Here is a 26,377-nt window from a genome sequence, read left to right on the forward strand (position 1 = left end):
GTACTTAGGAGGCTGAAACAGGAGGATCCTGGTTTGTGGCCGGCCTCAGCTACTTAGTGAGGCGTCTGCAACTTAGCAAAACCCTGTTTCAATAAGGTGGGGGGAGGAAATTCCCTAATGTACATGATGTACATTCACAAACATATCAAAGTCAATCAGTAAGACAAACATGAGAAGAAGGGAGGGAGAAGGGAATAGGGTGGGATTTGGGGAAGGGTTAAGTGAGTGATGTGTGCATGTATGCCTCTACCATCTTGTACTCAATTAAGATATATGACTACAATGCAACAATAAAAATTTAAAAATAAAATAAAGAATAAAAAAATTAGGCTGGGGGTGCAACTTGGAGGTAGAATGTCCCTGGGTTCAACACCCAACACCACTATATATATATATACACACACACACATACATACATACACACACACACATATATATAATAAAATGCAATGAACATACATATGCTCTCCTGCATCTTTATTTTTCAGTAAGCTATATCACATAAATCCTAATGGAGGTCACTCAATTTCAATCATAAAGACATAAATCATGATGGCAGTCACTCAATTCCAATTTTTCTTATTATGAACACTATTGCTAAGCTTTTTTATGCCTACTTTTCATATACTTCGGCTGATATTTATGTATAGTAGACTCATAGATATAAGAATGCTAAGCTAAAATTTATATTTCAAGTTAATTCATTTTCCAGGTTACTTTTTTCTAGAAGGTTACAACTTCTTAATTTTCCACCAGCTATATACAGATGGAAAACAGCATTTTCTCTTAGCCAAGCCCTCTTTTGCAAGGATTCAAATTTACACATGTACAATCATTTGATTATGCAAATACATCCTAAGACATCTACAATCCCCTCGGGAGCTCCTAAACTTGTCCTATCCAGCGGGAGGAGGATCTGTGAAGCCAATTCCTGTGCTTCGGCCATGATGACATTGTGTCGGCATGGTGTCTACCTGGCTCTGGAGAGCAGGAGAATTTCATTAAGGTCCTGCAGAAACCAGCCGTGGATCCTTGAGCCTGACAGCAGCATTCTGGAATGCACTTCTCCCCTCTGATTCACCACCCAGCTACTTTTCATGCAGACCTCACTCTCTGGCTGGGATCTCCTGGCACTTTGCATGTATCTCAAGGATGGTTTCCATTATCCTTCTGGTCACGAACGTGTAATTCTGGACATGGGCCCTACACGACTAGCATCATTCGAGTGTGTAAATATTTTAACATATCTGTGATGGTTTTTTCTCTCAGTGGAAAACAGACTTATGATCTATGGCAAAGAAGCTTTGTAGGAAGGGTGAAGCAATCAATTGTTGATTACCAGAATCTTTTGTGGTTAACAAATCATAACAATAAACTCAACAATAACAAGAAATTTAATTTTCATTAATAAACATTCTGCCTAGAATTTTTAAAAAATTTTCAAATACTGACTTCTGATCTTTTTAATATTCTAAATGAAATAGTATCCTCAATGTAGGTATCCAAACATCTACAAATCTTTAGTGAACAGCATTGCAGCCATCAAAAAAATCACATTATCTTAAGAATGGCTTGTGCATAAAAATGTAATTTAATCTTTCTATCTGCTAAAATCAAATGTTTACAAATAAGCCTTGCTGCCTTTTATAGTTTAATGCCATTTAAACAATTTCCTTATTTCCTAATCATTCATTAAAAATGACTAATGTTGTCAAGAAAGGTTTCGATGAATACTTAATCTTTCACAATTCTGATAGCGAAGATGCACTCCTGTTAGAAAAGGTGAAATAGAAAGGAGGAAAAATGTTTTTAATGGAGCGTCTACAATATCTGCTACTTTGATGCCTTTTCTTACACAAAGTAAAAACATACCACTGTCTTTTGGTATTCTAATATTAATTGTAGTGTCCTGTCAATTATTATTATGGCTCTCTGATAACTGCTCTCCAAATTTACTATATTCTTCTTTCATTGTAAAGCCTAGAATTGGAGCAATATGGTATTGATAAATATTTTAGAATCTTAGGTTGGAAATTTTTGGTTTCTTTAGTTCTTTTTGTAGTAGGTGTAAATGATTGAAGTAAGAAATGATGTCCCAAAGGCTATTAAATACAAAGTTTCATAATTTTGATCTTGTTCAAAGCTCAATTAAATTACAAAAATAGTAAAAAATTTTAAAGCCGTTGAAAGAGTTCGGCAAAGTTATTTTGAGAACATACGCAATCACCACCTTTTCTGTCCAGGTACGTTAGCACCACCAGACCACCTACCAGAAAGCCTGGCTCTTGGGATGAGATCTAGAAATGAAATATTTACAGGGTGGCTGAAAAGGAAATGGCAACTTGATATCCACTTATCCTCTAGAGAAACTATTCTTCACTCTGCTGCTGTAATAAATTACATATCTCTCACTCTGCTTTTCTATTCCTTGTGTTTAATGAAACAAAGAGATTTATGTTTCTACTAAGGGATTTCATTGCAAAGCATCCTTAGAGTACTGTCTACCAGTTAAGTAATCTGGTTTCAAAGGAAACACTATACATTGTGTAGCGATTTCTTTTCTCTTTTCTTTCTTTTTTAAGTTCTGAGTATTGAACCTAGGGCCTCACACATGGTAAACACATGCTTTACCACTGAACAATACCCTGTGCCCCAATTTGGAGTAATAATAATTACAACTTAAATCTTGTTATAGTACAAATTTGTCATTTGTGAACAAGTTTCTTTTCACAGAATATTCAGATTACAAGATTTAGATAAAGCCAGAATTTTGTTTGTAAATGTCATTTCTATATCCCATAAATTAAAAAAAAAACACTTAAAATGATCATTTGCTTATTTCCAACTTCCTTAGAGGTACCCATGGCTCCCTATCTAATATAAAAACTTCAGTCTTCCAGCAATTCTCCTTCCTTATTTTCTTCTTTTTGGTACTTAAGATTGAACCCAGGGGAATTCTACCTCCAAGCTACACCTTTAGCCCTATTTTATTTTTATTTTGAAATAAGGTCTTGCTAGGTAGATGAAAGTCTATTTACCGAGGCCATCCTTAAATTTGTGATCCTCCTATCTCAACCTTGCTACAGGTTTCTTAAGAGAGCAAATCTATTCATAGATCAGAGAGTTAAGCACTCTCATTGACATGAGAGTCTCTTCAGAAATAATTCAGCTTGTGCCACATCTGACACAGTACTAGAAACAGTTTCCTGTACTTAAGGAAAATTTCACAACCTGCGTTTCACAAGTAATTAGTAGCTATTGTGGTTTTGCTTTGGGTCTGGACAAAACCAATATCCTTTGATACACAATCTTGATTTCATTTGATATCTGAGGATATTTTGGTTAGTGAGAGATGTACCAGATAACTTTAATATCTTGCTAATAATCACAGTTTTGAGCATGCTAATAATTCCCTCATTAAATTCACTATTATTAGGTGGAAAAGTATGCAAAGTCATGGTTAATACTCTTGTGGTGTGTTTTTTCAGAAGCCAGAAAAACATCAACATGTTTTTATTCCTTTTTAGCTCTAGATTTCAAGAGCTATGACATATTTAGTTTTCTTTTGTGTTTTTAATTTTATATAACCTAAAAGTAGGTTATATAAAGAATAGGCGTACTTTAACTCTAAGCTCTTGATGTATATTTTATATTGCATTATTGTGACATTCCTCAAAGTAAAAAAAAAAATAAATTCCTTACAAAATTGTAACTCAAATAACATGAGGTCTCTTAAGAAAAACAAATCTGTGAATCTACAGATGAGCACATTCTGAAGCCACGAACAGCTTGTGTTTATGAAGAAGGAGTCACATCACAAAGCAGGACTCCTTTTACTTTTGGTAAGTTGAAACACAGTGAATGAAGTGGAAGTTATAAACAAATTCAACTTTGGATTTCAGTAAAAATGACTCATTAACACATTTTTACTTGAAAAATTAATTCAAACTGGCTGGGAAGTGAATTGTATGTCTTACATTAGGTAAATTACAAGCAATAACAGGAAATAGAAATAGTGTCTTAGTGAAATGCACTAAATGGCTGTAACCAGTGAAAGGTTGAGTACTAGAACAGAATTTATTTAATATCATCACCCAAAAATCCGGGAATAACAAGGGGTATATTTTTAGATTTGTTTGCACATCTGATAATATGTTGTACACAATCATAAACCTTTCCATGTTTAACTCTCTTCTTCCTGATAAAAAGTGGCCTGGTTCAATACTCTGAGGTTGCTTAAAGTTAGAACTCCATACGCTCCCTTCCTCATCTTACCATGTGAGATACCGTCTTCAGCCCCACCTACCCTTCTTAATCTAGGCTTCTTCCCAGTAGCTTCATGTCAGGTGAAAGTGACTCACAAAACAAGGCTTTTATCACAAAGAAAATTCTATGCTAATTGAGCCAAAGAACTCTCTGTTTTTCAAATAAGACCATATGCTGGAATTACTGCTCCCATGGAACTGACAGAACCCAGTTTTGAGTTGGTTAAAAGAAAAGGGCAAAAGACAAAAGTGAGGTTTGTGATATCAGACTCCTGGCAAAGATCAGTATTTTCCCAAGAAAGAACAACACAATGATCATCCCAAGGTACTTTATATAATACCTGTTCAAGAGCAAGAGACTGAAGTGAGAGCCAATCAAGCATTACAGGTAAGAGGCGCCAGGACAGGGTTAAAGGGGTGAGATACTGCCCTGGGTTGCAAACTTCAAGATCACATACATGTACACAACCCCGATAGTGAAGATTTCCTTAAATTTTATATTCAAGGAACTTGACTGTCCTAACTGTAATTCAGTCTTTCAGAAATGATGGGTCACCTCACTTCATTCTTATGGTAGAATTTTGACTAATAATCTCTAGAACTCTATTGCACTATGCTGTAATTAATTTAAAAATTGATACACTTATAAAAATGTTAAACATTATTATCAATTAGGGAATTGCAAATCAAAACTACCCGGAGATTTCAACTAACTTATCATCAAGAACACAAACAATAATAAGTGCTGGCAAGGGTGTGAGATAAAAGGGACTCTTATACCCTGTTAATGATACTGTAAATTAGTACAACTACTATGGAGATTAGTATGGAGGTTCCTCAAAAGACTAGAGATGGAACCATCCTCTGGCCCAGATATACCACTCCTCAGTGTCTTTCTAAAAGAATTAAAGCCAGAATACTATTCTAGTACATGTATATCCATGTTTATAGCAGCACAAATCCCAATAGCCAAATTATAGAACCAGTTTAGGTGGTATTCATCAGTAGATGGATGGATAAGAAAAATGTGGCATATACAGAACATGATTTTTGCTTTTGTTTTTGTTTTTGTTTTGGTATTGAGGGTTGAACCCAGGTCTTTCTACCTCTGAACTACATTGCCAAACCCTATTTTTATGTTGAAATGGTATCTCACTATGTTGCTCAGGCTGGCCTCTAACTTGCAATACTTCTGTCTCAGCCTTTCAAGAAATGTGCTTATGGGCATGTGCCATTGCTCCTGGTGCACACAAAAGAACTTTGCTCAGCCATAAAGAACAAAACACACGTGTCATTTTCAGGAAAAAACGGATGGAATTAGAGACGATTACACTAAGTGAGATTCAAGGATTGTATGTTTTCTCTCAAATGTGGAAGATAGAGATCTTCCACAAAAGACTTCAGATAAACGAGGAAATAGACCAGTGGAATGGGAGATGGGTAGGGAAGGTGGGGAGGAGAAAAAGGAAACTGATGACGAAAATGGTTCAATTAATGCTAGGTACATAAGGTATCACTACCAATCTCACTAATATGTATGGGAAGGGTATGGAGGGGAATATCTGGAGGGAAACACACCAAGTGCCGTGTACATGTATGTCTGTATCACTTTGAATCTCGCTATGACATATAATTACAATGCAGCGGTAAAAATTTTCATAGCATTTAAAGTTTTAAATGTTTTAAATTTAAGACAATTTGAGTTAATTATAGTTATAATATATTCTTTCTTTTTTAAGAAGTGCTAGAAATACAAAAATATATAAAATAAAAAAGAGGGACTCTCAGTCCCCCAAAAGTTTTGAGAACATGTTCATAGCAAAACTGCACTTGAGCCGGGCATGGTGGCGCACGCTTGTAATCCCCGCGCTTGGGAGGCGGAGACAGGAGGATCGCGCAGGTTCGAAGCCAGCCGCGCTGGCGTAAGAGACCCTGTTTCAAAAATATAAAATAGGTCTGGGAGTGTAGCCCGGAGGTAGAAGGGCTTCCAGGAACCCCAGTACCACCAAAAAAAAAAAAAAAAAAGCTGCACTTGAGTGTTCACCGCAGTAGTATTGAAAATTAGAAACAAACCAAATGTCTACCAACTAGTGCATGGATAAACAAAAGGTGCTCTATCCAGACAATGGAATAAGGTCCACCTATTGAAAGGGAACAAAATGCTGATAATGCTACAATATGGATGAAACTTGAAAACACTGATAAGTGAAAGGAGGCAAAAAAGGCCATGTATTATATGATCTTATTTATATGCAATGACCAGAATAGGAAAAGCCATGGACCCAGCACGGAGCTGTGTGTTTGCCAGGGTAGGAGGGCACTCTAACACATACAGAGGTTCCTATGGAAGTGATAGAATGTTCTGGCATTGGACTCCAGGGAGGGTTATGTAACATGGTGAATATATAAAAACTACTTAATCATACTCATTACAATAGGGAAGTGTATGTTCTCATTAAGTATATCCAAATAACAATTGTCTAAAGTTAAAAAAGTGAGTCTGCCAACCTCCCTTATATAACTAGAATTTATAGCATGCCTGTTTATGTGCCAACACATTTGTAAATGTTTTACTGCACTGACTCACTTAATCTTCAAAATAATCCTATTAGGCATCCTTTATACATAAGGAAGCTAAGGTAGCAGGAGGGTTAAAGTAATTTGCTACAAATCTGTTTTGCTTTGTTTTATAAATGACAGCTGAGCTTATGAACTCAGACAGTCTGACTCTACAACCCAGGCCACCCACTAACTTAGCAGGAGTAACTGCCATTAGCAGTTGGGAATATATGTACTTCCAAATACACTCACGTTTCACTGAGGGACTACATCCTTGTTTAAGTTTGGACTATGACTGTTTTTGCAATATAAGAGGAGAATGAAGTAAAGGTGACAAAGATTGTATGATCCAGTAAAACAAAAGCTGTATTGGGCCCTTTATAAAAGCTATTTTTTAAAATTTTTTACTGAGCTTTAATTTATGCTATACATGATATTATTAAATTTTTATCACTATTTATTATATTATATTCAACCTTTCACACTTCCTAGATTTCATTAATTTCTTTAAGTGTCTACAAAATGTGCCCACAATTACGAAATCACTTGCATTTGACTGAGGGTTTATGCTCCCCAGTATTTGTATATTGAAATCCTAACCCCAAGGTAATAGCATTAGGATGTGCGGGTCTTAGGAGGTAACTCTGCCATGAAAGGAGCCCTCATGAATGGTTTTAGTGCCCTTATAGAAGAGGCCCCAGAGAGCTCAGACTTAGCAGCCTCTGAAACTGTGAGAAATCTCCATTTATAAGTCACCAAGTCCATGGTATTTTGTTACAGCACACTGAAATGGCTAAGACAATTTTCTATTAAAAACTTGTTTATAAAATTACTCTAAAATAGTTGAAACAATTTACTTGCCTTCTAATAGAATGAAAATGAGCTATATTTTGGTGGCCTAGGTACCTGGGCATTTCAAAGTTTTGAAACTGTCTCCCTTAAACAAAGGCTTCTTCCTTGGCTCTCCAGTGTCCCTGCAACACTGATGTCAGCTCCTAGGCTGATTTGTCATTTGGGGCTGCCAGGCCAGGTTTGTCCAGCCTAGAGGGCATGGAAGAAACCATCTTTCACTCGAACTGTTTTACTGCTTCCTCGCTTGTGTCATTTACCTGGAAATTTGTGTTCTTTTACAAGCAATTGGAAGAGAGATAAAAGTAGCTACTGTACTTCTGCTGTACCCTTACAATGAATAAAGCTCGTGCCCTTTGGGAATTTCCTTCAGCAGAACAAAGACACCTTTTTCCAGCCAGGTGTGGTGGCACATGCTTGTAATCCCAGCATTTGGGAGGTTGAGACAGAAGGATCAAGGTTCGTGGACAACCTTGGCTACTTAGGCCCTTTGCAATTCATTGAGACCCTGTTTCAAAATAAAGAATAAAAAATAGGGCTGGGGTGTACCTCAGAGGTAGAATGTCCCTGAGTTCTATCCCCAGTACCAAAAATAAAATAAAATAAAAAACAACACCTTTTCCAAATGTTGTGTTCCTTTCCCAGAGGCAGACTACCACCAATAACTGGTGAATGAAGAAATAGAGAAGCCCAATTCCTTGGGCTCAAGAAAGATCATCTCAGCCACACAGCTGCCCATGGAACTAAGACCTGTGTTGAACTCATCATGTAAGACTTCTGTCTAGTTCTTAGCTCATTCCACAAAGAGAATGCTCAGAGAACTCGAACCCTTTAAGTTGTCTTGGAGGCTGTTTTTTGGGTAAATTGGTTTGCCTCTGATTTTTCCTATTTGGAGACATAGATGATATTTGATTTTATGTGTAAGCTTAAAAGAAGAAAATGATTAGTCATATTAGCTTAGCTCCTTCCAGTCTCTTGTTTCAGTCAGCCGCTCTTTTGCACGGAGGTGCGGGCCCCTCTCTCTAATGTCCTCTGCAGGGTATGCAGACCAGATGCTTGCCTCAATTTATGCTTTTCAGAGGCAATCTGAGCTACCATCAATCTTTTTATTTCTGAAATGTGTGACAAAAAACATGTCAATAGAAATCTCTGAAATCTAGATATTTTCCTGGGATCAGAGCTCCCAAAATCTAAATATAGCTGGAAGTAATGAAAAATCCATTTGTGGCAGTTAGCCTAATGCAGGGTTTCTATTTCTGCCTGCTTAAGGATTATGCTAGCAATTTCAACTTTGTCTACCTGATTCTTTTGGTTTCTTAGCTGGGTCAAAATGCATGGGATGGGGTAAATCACAATCATGGTTCTAACCCACTTTGCCTATATCCCACAAGGAAAGCTTCATTCATCACTGTCAATCATTGTAACAAGTCTCATTTACCTAATTGTACCTACGTACACAGAGAGCCGCTCCCTGGCGAGACTTGGTTCCTGTCTCTCAGCTTCGACACTTTACAACACTATTTAGGCACATAGGTACCTAAATATATAGAGATTTCCCAAGCCTAAATATATAGAGATCCTGTTAATTATCTTTTTGGAGAACAGAACCCCACTCTAGATGTCTACTTCTAAAGTGGAACAGCATGACTTTATATCTTGATGTGACTATTTCAAATTGGAATTCTGAACAGTGACTGAGTCAGACAAACAGCAAAATTCACAAGTACAAAAGTAGGGGAAAAATAATAGACTTAGAAACAGAGAGCCATGAGTAATCATGTCCACTTCTTCCTTTGCCAATAGAACACAAAGAAAAAAAAATAATGCTAAGAACATTGTTGCTCTGTACACACAGGTAGTATGGAGGTGAGACAGAGAAGAGCCCCAGGGGATTGCTGCTCCCATGACAGCTACTAAGGGCAATGACATCTGGCCCCAAGCATCAAACGTTTCAAGACTTGCCTTCATTCTGTCAGTACTTGGAAGGGAAGAAGGGCAACCTGTGATGGCTGGCCTCATAAGCGAGCTCACATAGGAAGGGATAATTCAGCCCCTTGAGACCCAATGGAGAATACCAGCTTTAACCCAAAGACTCACTGGGAAGCTGCAATGGGTGAGAAAGGTCAAGGAACCATAGCAGAATGCTCAGGATAGAAAAGCTGACCAAGATAAGAATGTCCCACCCATATTAAGCTAAATGCAATAGGAAGCTGAGTGTTTATTACTTTGAAGAGCTCTCTGTCCTGAACCACCACTAGGGCTAACGATCTTCCACTCTGTAGAAAAGGTAAAAGAGGAAAAAGTCTCTTTAAATTTGTGGGGGTTGGGAGTTTTAGTAACATCACAATGTGTTCCAATAAGAAAACCTGACACTGGAGATGAAGATGGTGGTGTATTTGGAATATAGAATCTAAGGAGGTAATAATTTGCTGTATGTATGTATGTATGTATGTATGTATGTATTTATTTTTGTCTGTTGCCTGTGGTTTTATGAACTCACAACTATTAATACTAACAAAATAATCCATCTAGTCCAAAAACAAAGCTCAAACACTTAATAGCATGATCTTCAGAACTAGAGATGGACACTCTGTGAAAAAAGAAAGGATCTCCTGCCCATCTTTTCTTAAGTCTGCTGAATATACATTTTTACAGTAGTCTTTTAAAGCTTGTGTTATTTAAATCAGAGAGGGAAAAGAGAGAAGGGAGGATAGGAAAAAAGAGGAGGCAAAGGAAAGGCAGGGTAAAGAAGAGAAAGAAGGAAATCTATTCCTTTAAACTACATTATCTAACTCTTTCTTAAAAGATTGGATGATAGATTCCATTCTGGAAAGTAGTCTGTTTCATAACTCATAAACAAGACCTAATGAAAAAGGAGAAAAAAAAATTACTTTTTTTTTGGTGGTATTAGGGTTCCTGGAAACCCTTCTACCTCCAGGCTACACTCCCAGACCTACTTTGTATTTTTTTATTTGGAAACAGGGTCTCTTAAGCCAGCGCAGCTGGCTTCGAACCTGCGTGATCCTCCTGTTTCTGCCTCCCAAGCATGGGGATTACAAGCATGCACCACCACGCCTGGCCAAAATTACTTTTTTTAATAGAGTCTCCTACCCCTATGCTCTACTGGGCATAGAGCAGAGTGCAGAGAAATGGAAGATTTAAAGAATGTGTGCAAGACTTTGTAAACACACAGTACTGGAGATTCCAGTTCAAAGGAACAGATTACTAGCCGAAGAGATGGGAGAAAAGTTCTGAGACCTTTCTCAAGCTGTAGTTCATAAGCTCGTCATACCAGTTTCTACAGGAATGCAGAAATTATTGCAAAATGGGCCAGTTCTACAAACATATTAGCAAAGGTACATTTTACATATACAAGAAAAACATTGCCAATTTTTTAAATAACCCATCAATTTTTTTTATTCGATAACTTTTTTCTTCTTTTTATGGAAAGGAGGAAATCTCCCAGCTCACCTGTGTCAAACCCCACACTCGGCACTATGTCCACCGTTCCGTGAAAGGCTCCGGCCCACGCTGAGGTAGCAGTGGTGACTGTAGTCGGGTCTGTCTTTGTGATGTCACACTGGGCGGCGGGGAGCCTGGCCGCACGCATGGATGGCATCAGCAGGGGCCCATAGGACGCATCCAGGGCAGAGCCAGCAGCAGGGTGGTGGTGGTGGTGGTGGTGGTGCATGTGGGCACGGGGGTGGTGGTGCCTCATGTATACATCATGCATGTGGCTGTAGGACGGGCTCACCTGAGATGCCAAAGGGTAGTGCCAGGACTCAGACGTGGGAGGGGGAGGGGCTGGGCCAGTCTGATGCAGGCCATGTCCTGGCCAGGGGCTGGGGTCAGCTGCAGCAAAGGTGCCAGGGGGTGCAGGGACCTGGAAGTCATGATGAACTCCCCCCAAGCAGGGTGCAGGTGGGGGCTGGTAAGAGCTGGTCCAAAAGGAAGTTGGAAAACTACTCCGCTGGCTGGAGAGAGCTGAGCTGTCTGAGAAGACAGAAAACATGTTATTTACATAAGAGTCAGTTCTGGGGTAGACTTGCCTCTACTTGTCCATTACTGTTTCTTTAGCTGGTGAATTAGCATACACTCTTTCTCCCCACACAGAGGTGAAATGATCCAAGGTGAGCCTCGGGGCTCCCATGCCCAGATGATGGGCAGAATTTGAAGTGCTGAATGCCCCCTTGTCCTAGAGTTGGGGCTTAGTTTATGCTGTCTCAGTCTGTGCTGAGGTTTGCCATTTGGGGTTTGAAAACCTTCAATTCCTCTTGAGAGTTTTGCTGCCCTTATGTCAGAACATAGGTCACAGCTACACACTTCTTTGGTATAGAAAGCTTATACCATAAATGAAGTGTGTATAGGTCGAAGGTAATTTTTTTACCAACTTTAAAAAATGTGAATAAAGCCGAGTGTGGTGGCACACACTTGTAATCCCCGCACTTGGGAGGCGGAGACAGGAGGATCACACAGGTTCGAAGCCAGCCGTGCTGGCTTAAGAGACCCTGTTTCCAAATAAAATATAAAATAGGTCTGAGAGTGTAGCCCAGAGGTAGAAGGGTTCCATCCCCAGTACCACCAAAAAAAAAAAAAAAAAAAAAAGAAAATAAAGTTTTCCTTCAAACCAAACATTAAAATGCTAATAGTAGTATGGAAGTAAGATCATTGTGCTCCTAACTCATTTACCACTATGAAAAGCATATTTAAGCTTTTTATAAAATATTTCCTTTAGAGATTTGGTACTCTATAAACTGAGAATTGTAATGGTTAACATGTAATGAGCATACCCAAAGGTTGAAGGTCCAGCACTAGGTAAAGGGTTTTTCGTGGATAATATCATGTAATCCTCACTCCAGTCTTATGAAAGTTATTTTCTTATCCTCATTTTAGAGATGAGGGAATGGAGACAGAGAAGTCAAAGACTTGCATGGGCAAGAACAGGGTCGGGCTTTAACTCTAGGGCTTTTCTCAAGGGTCAATAGCCGGCACACCTACTAATGTGGCACACAAGGGCACAATTATAGCTACAACCTGAACATCTAGGATTTGTTGGAAATGTGGAAATCCTTAGGACAGGAGATTTGAATACAGGGAGTGGATCTGAATAGACATTTGAAGGGGTAGATATCAAAGAATATATGGGAGGAAGAGGTACAATTGTCCTCTAACTGCATCAATCCTTTCTTTTCTCGTTTTTTTTAATTGGTGCATTGTAGGCATATATCTTAATGGGTTAAAGATGGCAGAGGCATACATGCACACATCACTCATTTCATTGTTTGTGGATCCCCTACTATGTGCCACATACAGAGAGGCTGGGGATGGTTAAACAAATGCCATTTTTACTCATGGTCTGGAAGGGGAACATAAGTAAAAATGTAGGTTCAATTGGAAATGGTAGGTGTTGTCACAGGAGGAAGCACAGAAAAAGATCACCAAACCAGCATTATAAAGTGTAGTTATGTCAAACTGAAAGTTGAACAGAAGCAACCTCTCTCTCTGAAGAGAGTTCTAGAAAAATAGAACAGCATGTAAAGAAAGACCATGTATTATACAGACATGCACACACAGCAGCAGCAGCAGTGGCAGTAGTAGCATTTGAGGAACAAAATGAATTCAGTAGGCAGAAGTTGACAGAGAAAGAGACAGACAGACACAGTCGGACACTATAGAAATATAAAGAGCCTGGATGAGTGTGGTCTTCCTGACCAGAGTAATAAATGTGGACTCTATCCTGAGTGGTTTCTAGTGAGCTCTGTATAGACCTAATGTAGGAAATGATATAGATCTATATTTTAAAAGATCACCCATTCACCTGTAATCTGTCCCCCACAGTACTGTGTAACTGAACCAGCTTTGGACTGTGACTCTTCAGTTTGCATGGCAGACAACTTCTACTTTTTTTTTTTTTTTTTTTTTTTTGGTGAAACTGGTGTTCCTGGAAGCCCTTCTACCTCTGGGCTACACTCCCAGACCGATTTTTACATTTTTATTTGGAAACAGGGTCTCCTAAGCCAGCGCACGCGGCTGGCTTCGAACCTGCGCGATCCTCCTGTCTCTGCCTCCCAAGCACGGGGATTACAAGCGTGCGCCATCACGCCCGGCACAACAACTTCTACATTTTATGTGTTCTGGCTTAGTTCTTAATGATTCTATCATTCTGTGAAGTTTTCTGTAGATTATTTCTACCTATATACATTACTAAATTCATTGTACATGTAGCCTAGGAACATTTTTTTTTTCATATTGGTTTCACATAAAAGAACCTTGCAAGATCTTTCTATTGAAGGGAACATATTCTAAGAAGTACTCTGACAACCAAAAGCATTCAAAAGTCTAATATAACTGTGGTCTCACTTCATAACTTTCCAGGACATTGTTTTGTTGCTTCAGGGAGAGCTTATGTAACTTGAATTGACCACCACCTCTATCCTGAGGTTAACATAATCATACATCACTATAGTGTTCAATTATCCTAACTTCCCTTCAGGCTGTGGCACTAGTTGCTCCTACTTTTTTCTCCTCTCCCCTTCAGCTGTACACCAGATCTGCCATCATGTACTACAACCATCCTGTGAATAGACAGCTACTTTCCCTACAATTTCATCACAGTCCTCAAGACAAAGACAAACCTAGGAAATTATGTTCATCAACGGACAAAAGGTAGAACCACACATGCATAGAGTCTTTCCCAGAAAACTTCTCATGCAATGAGTTTTTTTTTGTTGTTGTTTTTTTTTTTTTTTTTTTTTTTTTTTTTTTTACAATCACAATCCATCAAAAGCAAGCATATAAAATTCAGCTTACTGGCATTGTGGCAAACATGTTTTATTCAACAATCATCTCCCATTAACATATGAAAAATGCTGCTAGTCAAGAGGAGAACTATGTGAACCATGAGAACAAAATTCAATTTGCCTTAAGTGATGGGCATTGGGAGAAAGTTTCTGTCACACCCACAATGAAAGACAGCAGTGTTTTAAAACTTAAAATCTACACCAGGAATGTGCACAGGCTCCTTAAATTACATAGCGCAGGTTGGCCACCACCAATCTGTCACTTTGCTGTCACAACTCCCATCTTTAAGACCAAATTTTTCCTTCTCAAACTTTTATCTACTGGTGCAAGAAGAATCCAGTTATGAAAATTTTTGAACCCAAGCCACAAATGTATGCCAGAGATACAGAGATCCCCTCCTTAACAATCCCTCATCAAATGTGTCAAAAGTAAGAAAGATGCACCATTTCTTTGGATGCTTTGCTTGTGTTTCTTTCCATTTCTACCTGAAATCAATTTTATTTTACAAATGTGTTAGCATTCTGAATGTGCATACACCAATGTGACTAATGAACAAATTACCTACCAAAAATAGTACTGTCTTATTTATGAAGTATTGTTTTGTGATTAGTGAACACAATATCATTGAAAATAGAAATCTATTTTTAAAAATGCACTCTATACAGATTAAATAAAGCTTTAAAATACTCCAGAGAAAAATAAAATTAAAAGTAACTTAGTATTCTCCCAGTCAGTATGTCTCCTGAGATTAATATAAAGTTTGCAGAGATATATGCAGTCCTTTTCAAAAACACTGTTGCATTTTTACAAGTAAGTAAAACAATATTGAATGGAAAATGTTTATTAGAAAACTATATTTCAGAATCACTATTTGATATCTTGCTTGTTTAAAGAAAAAAATCTTGACACAAAGAAACAGATGATATGCTTTGTTTCATGCTGGAGAATCAGTGTGCTTATTTCATATGTATGTAAATTCTTTTCATTACATGACTCTCTGCTTACGAGTACTTAATCACAGCCACATTTGTTGGATGAAAAAGCATATGAAAAACAGCACGAGCTGTTTCTATGCAATATTATTTTTCGGGTTAGTGGAAACAATTCAAAACTGCATAATATTAACACTCTATGGTGACTTTGTATTCAATTTTATTCACTACTTTGGTGAAATAAAGCAATATTTGAATAATGATAACTTCCACAACTTAACACATATTAAAAATCTAAAGATAATTTGATTTAGTTTGCATCTCACATTAAAGAATACTACACACACACACACACACACACACACGCACACACGCACATATACACAAACCGTTTTTTCTTTTTTCTTTTTGGTGGTACTGGGGTTCCTGGAAGCCCGTCTACCTCCAGGCTACACTCCCAGACCTATTTTACATTTTTTATTTGGAAACAGGGTCTCTTAAGCTAGCAAGGCTGGCTTCGAACCTGTGCGATCCTCCTGTCTCCGCCTCCCAAGCGCTGGGATTACAAGCGTGTACCACCACACCCTGCTACACAAGCAGTTTATTTCTTGTGTGTGTGTGCATGCATGCATCCTTGTATGCGTGTGTTACTGGGGATTGAACCCAGGGACATTCTACTTCCAAGCTACATCCCCAGCCCTATTTTTATTCTTTAATTTGAAACAGGGTTTCACTAATTTGCAGTAGCTGAGGCTATCCTCAAACCTGCTTCCTCTGTCTCAGCTTCCCAAGTACTGGGAATACAAGTGTATGAGTTTGCTAGTTTATTTCTAAACAAAAAGAAAATGACAAAATTGATATATTGTCTAGTGCAACCCTACCCAATATATCAAGTAGCCTCACTATCCAATTTAGACCAAAAACGTATCATAGAGAAATGAAGGAATTTAACAGAAATGCCATGTATTTCTTCAATTCCCTAAGAACTGGGATACTCTCTACATGAGCCCTAATTGTTTCTCTAAAAACTAAGGACAAACAATTTAAGGAAGAGAAAATTCAAAATTTAAGGAATTGAATATTTTATTACTTAACTTTGAAATAAACAAAAGCAATATGTAAAAAAAAAATGAGACAGTGAAATTCTGTAGGTCCTCCATCTTGAGTTATTTTAATGAGCATCAGAAAACACATCCTCAGGATATTGATTTTAAAAAAAACATGTAAAAAGAGAAAAGTTATATGATTAATCTTAGTGAAGAAAAAATTCTATTAAACTCTTAATCTAAAGAGTACTTGATATAATTTAAGGTGCATTCTCTTATTCCTTTTCCATGAAAACAATCTGCTGGGTCAGAGGTAAAACAATATACTCCAGCATTTTCCACTGTTCAGGGATTATGCATTACCATAATGTCCAAAGCCTGCCTTCTGGTTACATTGCTGTACAGTGACTCAAAATGGACCTCATGACTCTTCAGTGAGAATCAAAAAATGACGTCAGAGGCCTGAGCTCTGTGCTTTTGGGGGGAAGTAGGCTGAGGCATTCCCTTTCTCTCAGAAGTTTTTCCTAAACATCCAAAGCAAGATAACCTCCGGCCCCTCCTGAAGATTCTGCTTAGCTCCTTCATTCTCCGTTAACAGGCTCTTAACAGGCTCTTAAGACCTGCCCTGCTTTTCCTTTCTCCACAAAGTTGATTCACACAGATCATATGTAGATCAACTAGCCATTAGGTAATCTGTTACAAGGAGGGGAAGTAACTAACTTTGCCATTCAGCCAATTGTTAAAGTTTATGATCTACATTGCTATGACTTTACTTAGCTATTGCCTTTTTCTATAAACACACACACACACACACACACACACACACACACAAATGTGTATGCACATGAAATATTGTGAAAATTAATTCATGTACATATTTGAAATTGATGTTTCTATTTGAATGGGAATATAGTGACCATCATATTTATTGATTTTCTTAATGTAAAGCTCTACTTAATTCCTGCTAGAATGTATATTTGAATTAGAGGTAAGTGATGAAATGTTGTGCCAAATAAAGTATAAATATTTCCTTTCACTAACTGTTTGCCTAATAGCTGAACAACACTTAAAAATAACTGTCTTCTCTTTATGAAGAAGATGTACATTTAAAGCATGACCATGATATGATTATTAGATGCTAGAGTATTCTTTGTCCAAAAACTTACTGTGACAATATATTCTGGAATCAAACATAATTTTGTTTAAAATTCATATGTAGTGCTGTAGCATATCCAGAAAGCTGTAATAACTTTATGCTATAAACTAGACCTTTTAAGCAGCTGGTCAGCAGTTCTTTTTATAAAGTATCATTGCCACTGCCAGGCTATGATCAATAGGCTTTAACACCTACTATATCCAAGACACAGTGCTTTGTGCCAAAATTACAAACTTCCAGAAAATGACATTTCTGGATAGAGATTCAAGATTGGTTTTCCATGTGCCAAATGAGTGGAAAATTTCCTAAGGAAAAGAGAAATGGCATCTGACTTTCATCAAATGCCTTGATTCAAACCCTGTGCTAAATTATGCATATACACTATCACAAAAATCTTTGATTCAAACCCTGTGCTAAATCATGCAAAATCACTATCACAATAATCCTAGGAAATGTATACTGATAAACACTCATTATAGCTGAGGAAGTTGATCTCAGAGAGATTTTAAGTTATTAACCCAATATTACATTGCAACCAGAAAGTAATATAGCGTAGACTTGAATCCTAAATGAATAGGTTCCAAATACTAAATTTTTCAAATGTGAAATTAATATTTCACAGCTTTGTCAATTAATATTAAATGTTTGCTCAGTGCAGTGATGCACACCTGTAATCCCAGATACTCAAGAGATTAAGGTGAGAGGATGGTAAATTCAAGGCTGTCTTGGACAACTTGGCGAGACCCTTACTCAAAATAAAGAAAGCCCAGGAGAAATAGTTCAGTGGAAGAGTTACCCTAAGTTCAATACATAGTACTGCAAAAGAAAAAAATGCACAGAAAAATTCACTTATTTTTTCACTAAACATTCAAATCTCATTATATTCTCCCTCCTCTTTAATTTTTATGTATTCAATTACATTTGCGCCTTTCTATGAACTCTCTTCAAGGGTTGTATGTTTCTTTAAAACTAAATTCACAAGCTGGGCATTGCGGTGCACACTTGTAATCCCATAATCCCAGTACTTGGGAGGCTAAAACAGGAGGATCACAGGTTCTTGGCCAGCCTTTAGCTACTTAGTAAGGCCCTCTGCAACTTAGTGAGACTCTGTTTCAAAATAAAGAATAAAAATTAATACTGGGATGTGGCTCAGAGGTAGAATGATCCTGGGTTCAGTCCCTAGTATGATGAAAAAATAAAAATAAGTTCTCTATTAGAAACAACCATTGCAAAGTTTTATTCACAAATGGAAAGTTAATAGTATATTTGAGGTCACAAAACCTCATAAGATGAAAGATTTGATAGATTCCTTAATAAACAAACAAAAAAACTGGGCATGCAACTTATTACTAAGAAATTCTCTATTAAAGACTTGTTTTCTAACTTTGAGTCCATCCTGATACTTAATTCATTCACACATCATTTAAGTTATATTTATTTTAGAGTTTCCATATACAAATGATGATCTTGAGGATCAGGGAAAGTGATGTGAAGTAACCTGATGAGATATTTGTAGACTTAGTGCGAGAGGAAGACATTTAAAAATCCCTCAAACGTTTGTCCTGTACCTATTGCTTTTCTCTTTATCCTACTCACTCAGATTTCTGCTTTTCATTGGACATCCTAAGCTCAAGGCATCTTCAGGGCTTCTGTACTGGTTGTTCCCTCTGTAAAGAATTATTGTTCCTAGATATTCATGTAATGATTGTTTATTCCCTTCAGGTCTCTTTTAAAGGTAACGGTTGTGGAGAGGGATTCCATTATTGCCTTCAGTAATATAACACCTTACATGGAACATCTTTATTACCTGTTTCTACCACTAAAAGACAGCTCCATGTTAAGCTGTCCAGTGCACTGATAGAATCCCAGTACTTTAAACATTGCCTAGCGCAGAACAGGAGTGTAGCCGGGCATGGTGGCACACGCTTGTAATCCCAGCGTTTGGGAGGCTGAAACCGGAGGATCGTGGTCACGGACAGCATCAGCTACTTAGTGAGGCCCTCTGCAACTAAGTGAGACCCGGTTTCAAAATAAAGAATAAAAAATAGAGCAGGAGGTGTATCTTGGAGGTCGAATGCCCCTGGGTTCCATCCACATACCCACACACACACAAAAGAACAGGAGTGTAATAAATATTTGCTGAATGTGTCAATGAATGAAGCAAGCAATGAATTTAAAACCAAATTAAAGATGATACAAAGAAAATTCTAATAATAGTTATTAAATTATTGCCTTTATTCACCTTTCTATACTAGATTTTCACATCCAGTTAGGCGGTTTCTCTAATTTCTCCAACAAGTAATGCATATTACATGTAAATACAGCAGTTATATACATACACAACAATCCCCTTAAATCTGTTCTGGGGCTGGGAGTGTAGCATACTGGAAGAGCAATGGTCTATCATATGTGAGGTCTTGGGTTTGATCCATAGTACCACTCACCAAACAAACAAATGAAGCTGTTCTGGCAATGCCACTATAGAGAATCACTCTAGAAAATTTTGGGCCCTAGTTTCTGTCTTCAGGTTTAAATGATCCCCAGGTTACATATACCGGTATGCTTTAAAACACAGGTATCAGCCGGGTGTGGTGGTATACGCTTATAATCCCCGTGCTTGGGAAGCGGAGACGAGGATCATGCAGGTTCGAAGCCAGGATCGTTGGCTTAAGAGAGCCTGTTTCCAAATAAAAATATAAAAATAGGTCTGGGAGTATAGCCCAGAGGTAGAAGGGTTTCCAGAAACCCCAGTACCGCCAAAAAAAAAAAAAAAAAAAAAAAGATATTGTAGTTATCACTTTCCTGGAACTATTTATCATTTTGACACTTATTATTGATGTATTAAATTTTTTACTAAAACTATATGATTTACTTAAGCTTTTCTATTTTTATTCTTTAGAAATGCTTAAAATTATTTTTATCACATGCTTTCAAATAAGTCACAAACACTAAGCCTCAGTTCCTGTAAGAAGCCCAAGGTATTTACAGATCACATAAGCAGGATATTTGTGAATTTGCTTCTACTGAGTCTTCCATGAAGTTCATATTCCACTGGCCTTATAGTCACAATAGTGTTGTTCATATTTAGTAGAAAGAAAAATAAGCATTAAATAGGGAAAGGAAGGAGAGAGATTAGAAAGGGAAGGAGGGAATGAAGAAAAAGGGAAGGGCGGAAAGAAATATTGGAGAGGGGTAAGGAGGGAAGGAAAGAGAAAAATAAAGAGGGAGAAAGGAAAGGAGGCAGGGAGGGAACCAGGACAGAAATAAAACCAGACCTGATCACAGGTAACCAGTCTCTCCTCATCATGGGGATGGTCCAGGCACTTGTGAGACATTGACTCCCCATGCTGCCTCTGGAGATGCTGGGTCAAGAGAGCTGCAGCAAAGGGGCCTGTGGTATGTCTCTAACAGCACTGGCTCAATGACGATCAAATTTGAGGCTACGTCTGAATCCCCAGGAAGGCTGGTTAAACACATTGAAACCCACCACTGAGTTTCTGAGTTTCTGATTTGTAGTTTCGAAATAAGATCTAATCATTTGCGTTTTCTAACAGGCTCCCTTTGGATGTTGGTGTTTCTGATCAGGAAACCACACTTGGAGATGCACTTTACTAGGTATTACTTATAACCAGGTGACTTTGGAAAAAGCATCTGTAATATATTTCTCTGAAGCTATCATTGAAGTAATGTATTATTTCTTCTCTAGCCTTGTAATTATAGTTATCGAGATGTCACCCAATGACATTTTGTGAGACAGAAATCAGATACAAACAAATCTGGGTGCCCTCCATTTCAGTAGAAAATAAAGAAGAGAATACTTGATCGGCAGCTTTTTCTGTATCGAGGTGAAACCCTTCTTTAAATCACAGACATGCTGCCAATAATGCCTAGAATGAATTTTACAAAGAGTCAATCCATGACAAATCAGACTCAAGAAAGCTATGGAGAGAAAATACACCAGTCTTTTAAAGTCAATGCTCCTGGGTCAAGCTCAGATCTCTGCTATGTCACCACATAACACCCAGTGGAATGAGCAATAACTAATATTTTAGAAGCTAATTCAGGCACGCCTATTAGGTAAAAATCCAAATTGGGCCACCGGGGCTTCAGGATTGGCGCTCCACAGCTCTGTTCAACCACCATAAACTCAGGCAGGCCAGCTGTATCGCTACTTTCCATGAGGAATTTAAGGGGTGTGACTGCATCCTTTCCAACCCTGCATTCCACATGTGACAAAACTGATCCAGCTGTTTGTCTGAAAGAAATTCCTTGCTGTCCTTAAAAATTAAAAAGCAAGTGATATCCGTCCTCCAGGGGCACGTCTCCAGCTGGAACCTGGTACAGGCAGTTGCGAAACAGAGACAGTGCCCTGGAGAGCATCTGCTTTTGAATTCTTACCTCGCCATAGGGGGGTTAGCCCCATCTTGCTTTTTGAAATGGCAGATTCTGGATGGAAGGTGCTGGCTTGGCCCAAAGCTCTTGAGAAGTGTTCATCCACTACTGACCCAATGTCTCCCTGGAAATAAGTGAAAAGGACACAGCGAGAGTTAAGGTACTCCATCTCGGCAGGCTGGTCTTTCTCCTCCTCCTCCTCCTCCTCATCCTCCTCCTCCTCCTCCTCTTGTTTGCTGGGAAGCGTGACTTCCAGAGAGTCCTGCATCTTGCTGAATACCGCTAACTTTTTCTGGGATGGAATAAACAAAACACAGTATCAAAGATAGTTTGTAAAAAAATAATAATTACCTAGTTAAATGTTCACTTTAAAAAAGAATCTAAATATTAACATATGTTAGCAAACTGAATCTTGTTCACCTGATACACCCCATCCTTCCCCTCCCCAAACCAGTTTCCTCCTTCCCACACTGAAAAAATATATACAATCTGTTATTCCAAAGTTGGCAAACAAAAAAATACCCATTACCAATTTGTATATCTTCAAAGTGCCACACACTTATTTTGTTTTTGATCCCACTATCCTAGTAAAATGACTTGAAAAAAAATAGTGACAGATTCTTTCTAGTTTTTCTTCTCATTTTTGATTTACTTTTAAAGACTTAATGCACAGTAGCATTACAGTTTGAGACCGGGAAGAATACAGGATAGAAAGGAGATCTCTAGGCAGGGTGAAGAAGAAAAAAGCTTTTCCGTAAGTGAAGTAAACTAAAATAAAAACAGGAATGTAGCATCTTATAAAAGAATTTGGCAGATGTGCTGAACTCATTTCTGAAAAATCAAACTTAAATGACAAAATAAGTCTGTGTGAAGATCCATTTTTCATGGAACATAGTTTTCATATGTTCTACTTGCCATCATTATCATAGAGAGAAAAATATTTAATTTTGGCTTACTGAAAACAATATAAAAATACTACAAAGGATAAAATTTTCAAATAAAAATTAAAGTTTGATAATTTCAGTGTTTTAAATCATATTATCATAACTGTAATAAAAGTTAATATATATTACCCTGATACCCTTCTAAAGCTTTTTCTGTCTCCTTTAATCTTTACAATTCTGTATTATGACTATTATTAGTATCCATAAATTAAAGGCAAAAATAATAAGGCATAGAGAAGTTCAGTACGTTCCCTAAGGTCACAGATCATGCAGCTGATGGAGGCAGTATGTAAAATAAAGCATGAAGGTAGAGACCTGCATGGATATGTCTGTGTTGGGATGGGGAGAGGAGAAGGATATTGAGTGTGGATGAAAAGTCAACAAAATATTGCATTTTTTGAGTGGCAAGTAGTTAACTGTGATTTTCTTATTTTTGCTCTTTCATATTTTCAAATAGTTTTCAGTGAAAATATATTACTTGTATCATCCACAACTTCAATGTGGATTACGTGTAAGAAGGCAATATTAATGCTTATATAATGCATTATTTTAAGGACCAAATAAGCTTTCTCTAGCATCTGTTTATCTACAGCCTCAATCCCTTGTCACACAATTTTTCTTATTTCAGAAAAAAATTCATGCTGGAAAATAAATGTGAATAGAAAAAACTAAATCATTCCAAAACACTCAGTAGTTCTGCAAATGTTATCAAAACGTGTAATCTAGAGCCTATGTTTCCAATATAATTTCAAGCTTTGAAATCTATAGGCCAAAATTTTAAATACATCATACAATAAATTAAACTGTTTCCCCTAGCAAGGCATATGCTGTTCTCATGTGAAGTGGGTCCTGGAATGTTTGGGCATATCACAGGGTGTTGGTAATTATGTTGGTGCTGTTATTTATAAATAAATGTACTGCTTTTTATTTAAAATCTGTGTCAATGTGGTTATAATGTGCTAATGAATAGCTAATCCATTGCTAGTGAATGAATATGTTTTGCTAATGAATAGGTAATTGCAATGACTGCCTGATTATATTTCTTAGAATCTAACATTATAGAGATTTGAACAGGTTTATTATATTTGACTTCAATAGTAAAAGCACCATAGTAACATAGTTATGTGTAAAATGAGGGGATCAAATTAATGACCTCTAAAGTCACTACTAGTTTTAAATTCTATTAAAAAATTGACACATATTGTGATTTATTACTCACATCACAGTGCTGTTTCTATGTGTGCATGGGTTGTGGAATATGCACAATCTCTCTCTCTCTCTCTCTCTCTCTCTCTCTCTCTCTCTCTCTCTTTCTCTCTCTCTCTCTCTTGCTCTTTCTCTGAATATTTCTGTAAATCAGAAAGAGGCACCACTTTCATATGAAAAGAAAATTAAAACTAATTTATAGAATGGCTTCACTGTCCACAAATGTTCACTGAAACTGATTTCTTTTTCCTGTTAATGTCCAGCTCATCATTAATTCGTGAGTCGGGCTTTGCATATAATTGGTTCATCTGTTTAATTCTAACATGTATTCTTTAAATGAAAGAACCTTTGCTGTTTTAATTATCCAGATAAAGTCAAGGATTTATTTTACCCTCAACTAACAAAAATTAATTCTTAAGTGAAACAAAATTAAAGTTATGCATATGCAAATATTTGAAAACTATAAATCCTGATAAAAATGCAAAATAACATTAGGATGATAATAGCTATCAAAAATCTCAATTATTAATTAATGACAGTAGAGTTTAAACTACATATTTTTCATCTATTTAAAATTACATGATTTTCTAAATGCTACAGTATTTTGTTAGGAGTTTTCTACCAGTTATTGAATGGTTGAATGCGAAAAACTTAATCTTTAAATTTATAGACTTTTCGGTACATGATGGGAGAAAAATAAGCAAAATCTTATTTTTTTCAAAATAACTTTTACTAGTCTAATTTTTTTTTTTTCTGGTGGTACTGGGGTTTCTGGAAACCCTTCTACCTCCGGGCTACACTCCCAGACCTATTTTATATTTTTATTTGGAAACAGGGTCTCTTAAGCCAGCGCGGCTGGCTTTGAACCTGTGCAATCCTCCTGTCTCTGCTTCCCAAGTGCAGGGATTACAAGCGTGTGCCACCACACCCGGCTACTATTCTAATTTTTATAAATCATTGTTCTGTCAATACATTATTCTCTATAATTTTTATATTTTATATATATGTAGTATCTCTATTAACACTTATATAAATATGCATGCCAAAATATTTTACTTTGATACTGAAAACACCTGTGGTTTTAAAAAATGGGAAATTATGATCTATCTACCTACCTACAAGCAAGACAGAATAGTCATCATTACCACTTGCACCTTTTTCAGATAAAGTAGGGCTAATTTTCACAAACTATACTTAACCAACCTAAATATTTTCATTTCCCACACTCATGTATTTACAGCCTCACAATCAATATCACCCGTTAAAATAAGAATTTCACAGTATCCAATGGCCTCATAACTACCAGAAATGCCAAGTGTGAACTTTCTGTAGTGTTTTAACATGTGAACATGAAGAAAACAAAAACACAATACTTAAATCAGAATGGCCTCATATACTGACATTCACACCACCTAGAGTGGCTTCTTCAAAGACTCTTCATCCTCAACTATTTTATGATATCTGTGCTTTGGTGACTGTAAATCAAGTCCTTTTTTAAATTTAGTATGTTACTAATGTGTCCTATTGCTATGCTCTGCATTCACTTGATGTTTTGTTCTTGGAAAGAAAATCCTCTTAATGCTACATTCTTCCTTGGGAATCATATATCAAACCCAAAACACTAAGATTAAATCTCAGATCATCAAAATCTAAATTTCTGAAATCAAGTACAAAATGTAATCTACTTTTCAGATTTTTCTCAGTGTGTACTGTTGCTTCCTAATATATCAAAATCTCTCATAAATATTTATTCTCTTGCTTATAAGACCCTGAACAATTGTTTAAAAATTAAGAAGTTATTGGTTGACTTAATGCACAGTTAGGTTTCATTGTCACTATCTACTAATGACAGTTTTCCCCAAGTAATATGACTCTGGAGATGGGTAGAACAACAAACAGGTTAACAGCCACCAAGTCAAAGCTGACTCATAGAGGTGTAATTCAATTGGAAGAGTAGAGAGCTGGCTAAGGAAAGGCATGCCATAGTCAACCACCTCAAAGCCTGCCACTGGGCACAACAGCAACTAACTTCAGCAAGAATGTGCAGGGGAAAGGATTTGTCTGACATGAGAAAGACTTCCATGTCAGGAGGCAAATACCACCAACTCCCTAAGGCTTAAGCCTGCAAAATGCCAAATGATTACTATGCATATGTGGAAACTTTTTTTTTTCCTAAGGAAACAAAAGTATTTTAATGAATCACTACAATTGCTGCTTATTTAGAAAT

General features: G+C 37.2%; 1 protein-coding gene across 3 annotated transcripts in view; it reads right to left on the minus strand.

Moving 5' to 3' along the window:
• The window catches only part of VGLL3 (vestigial like family member 3), a gene marked incomplete at both ends in the record, with an annotated part of 45,413 nt that overhangs the window by 11,497 nt on the left and 7,539 nt on the right, over nucleotides 1-26,377 (minus strand). The window contains 2 exons of one of the 3 annotated variants that reach the window (XM_080695793.1): nucleotides 11,145-11,666; nucleotides 22,007-22,124. In XM_080695793.1, the coding sequence (XP_080551919.1) occupies nucleotides 11,145-11,666; nucleotides 22,007-22,124 (640 nt within the window). Of the gene's footprint in view, nucleotides 1-11,144; nucleotides 11,667-22,006; nucleotides 22,293-26,377 lie in introns of all 3 variants that reach the window. The other 2 variants (XM_080695792.1, XM_080695791.1) reach the window with 2 other exon arrangements.

Source organism: Muscardinus avellanarius, assembly GCF_963383645.1.
Source record: "Muscardinus avellanarius genome assembly, chromosome: 5".
In the NCBI taxonomy this organism is placed as follows: Eukaryota; Metazoa; Chordata; class Mammalia; order Rodentia; family Gliridae; genus Muscardinus; species Muscardinus avellanarius.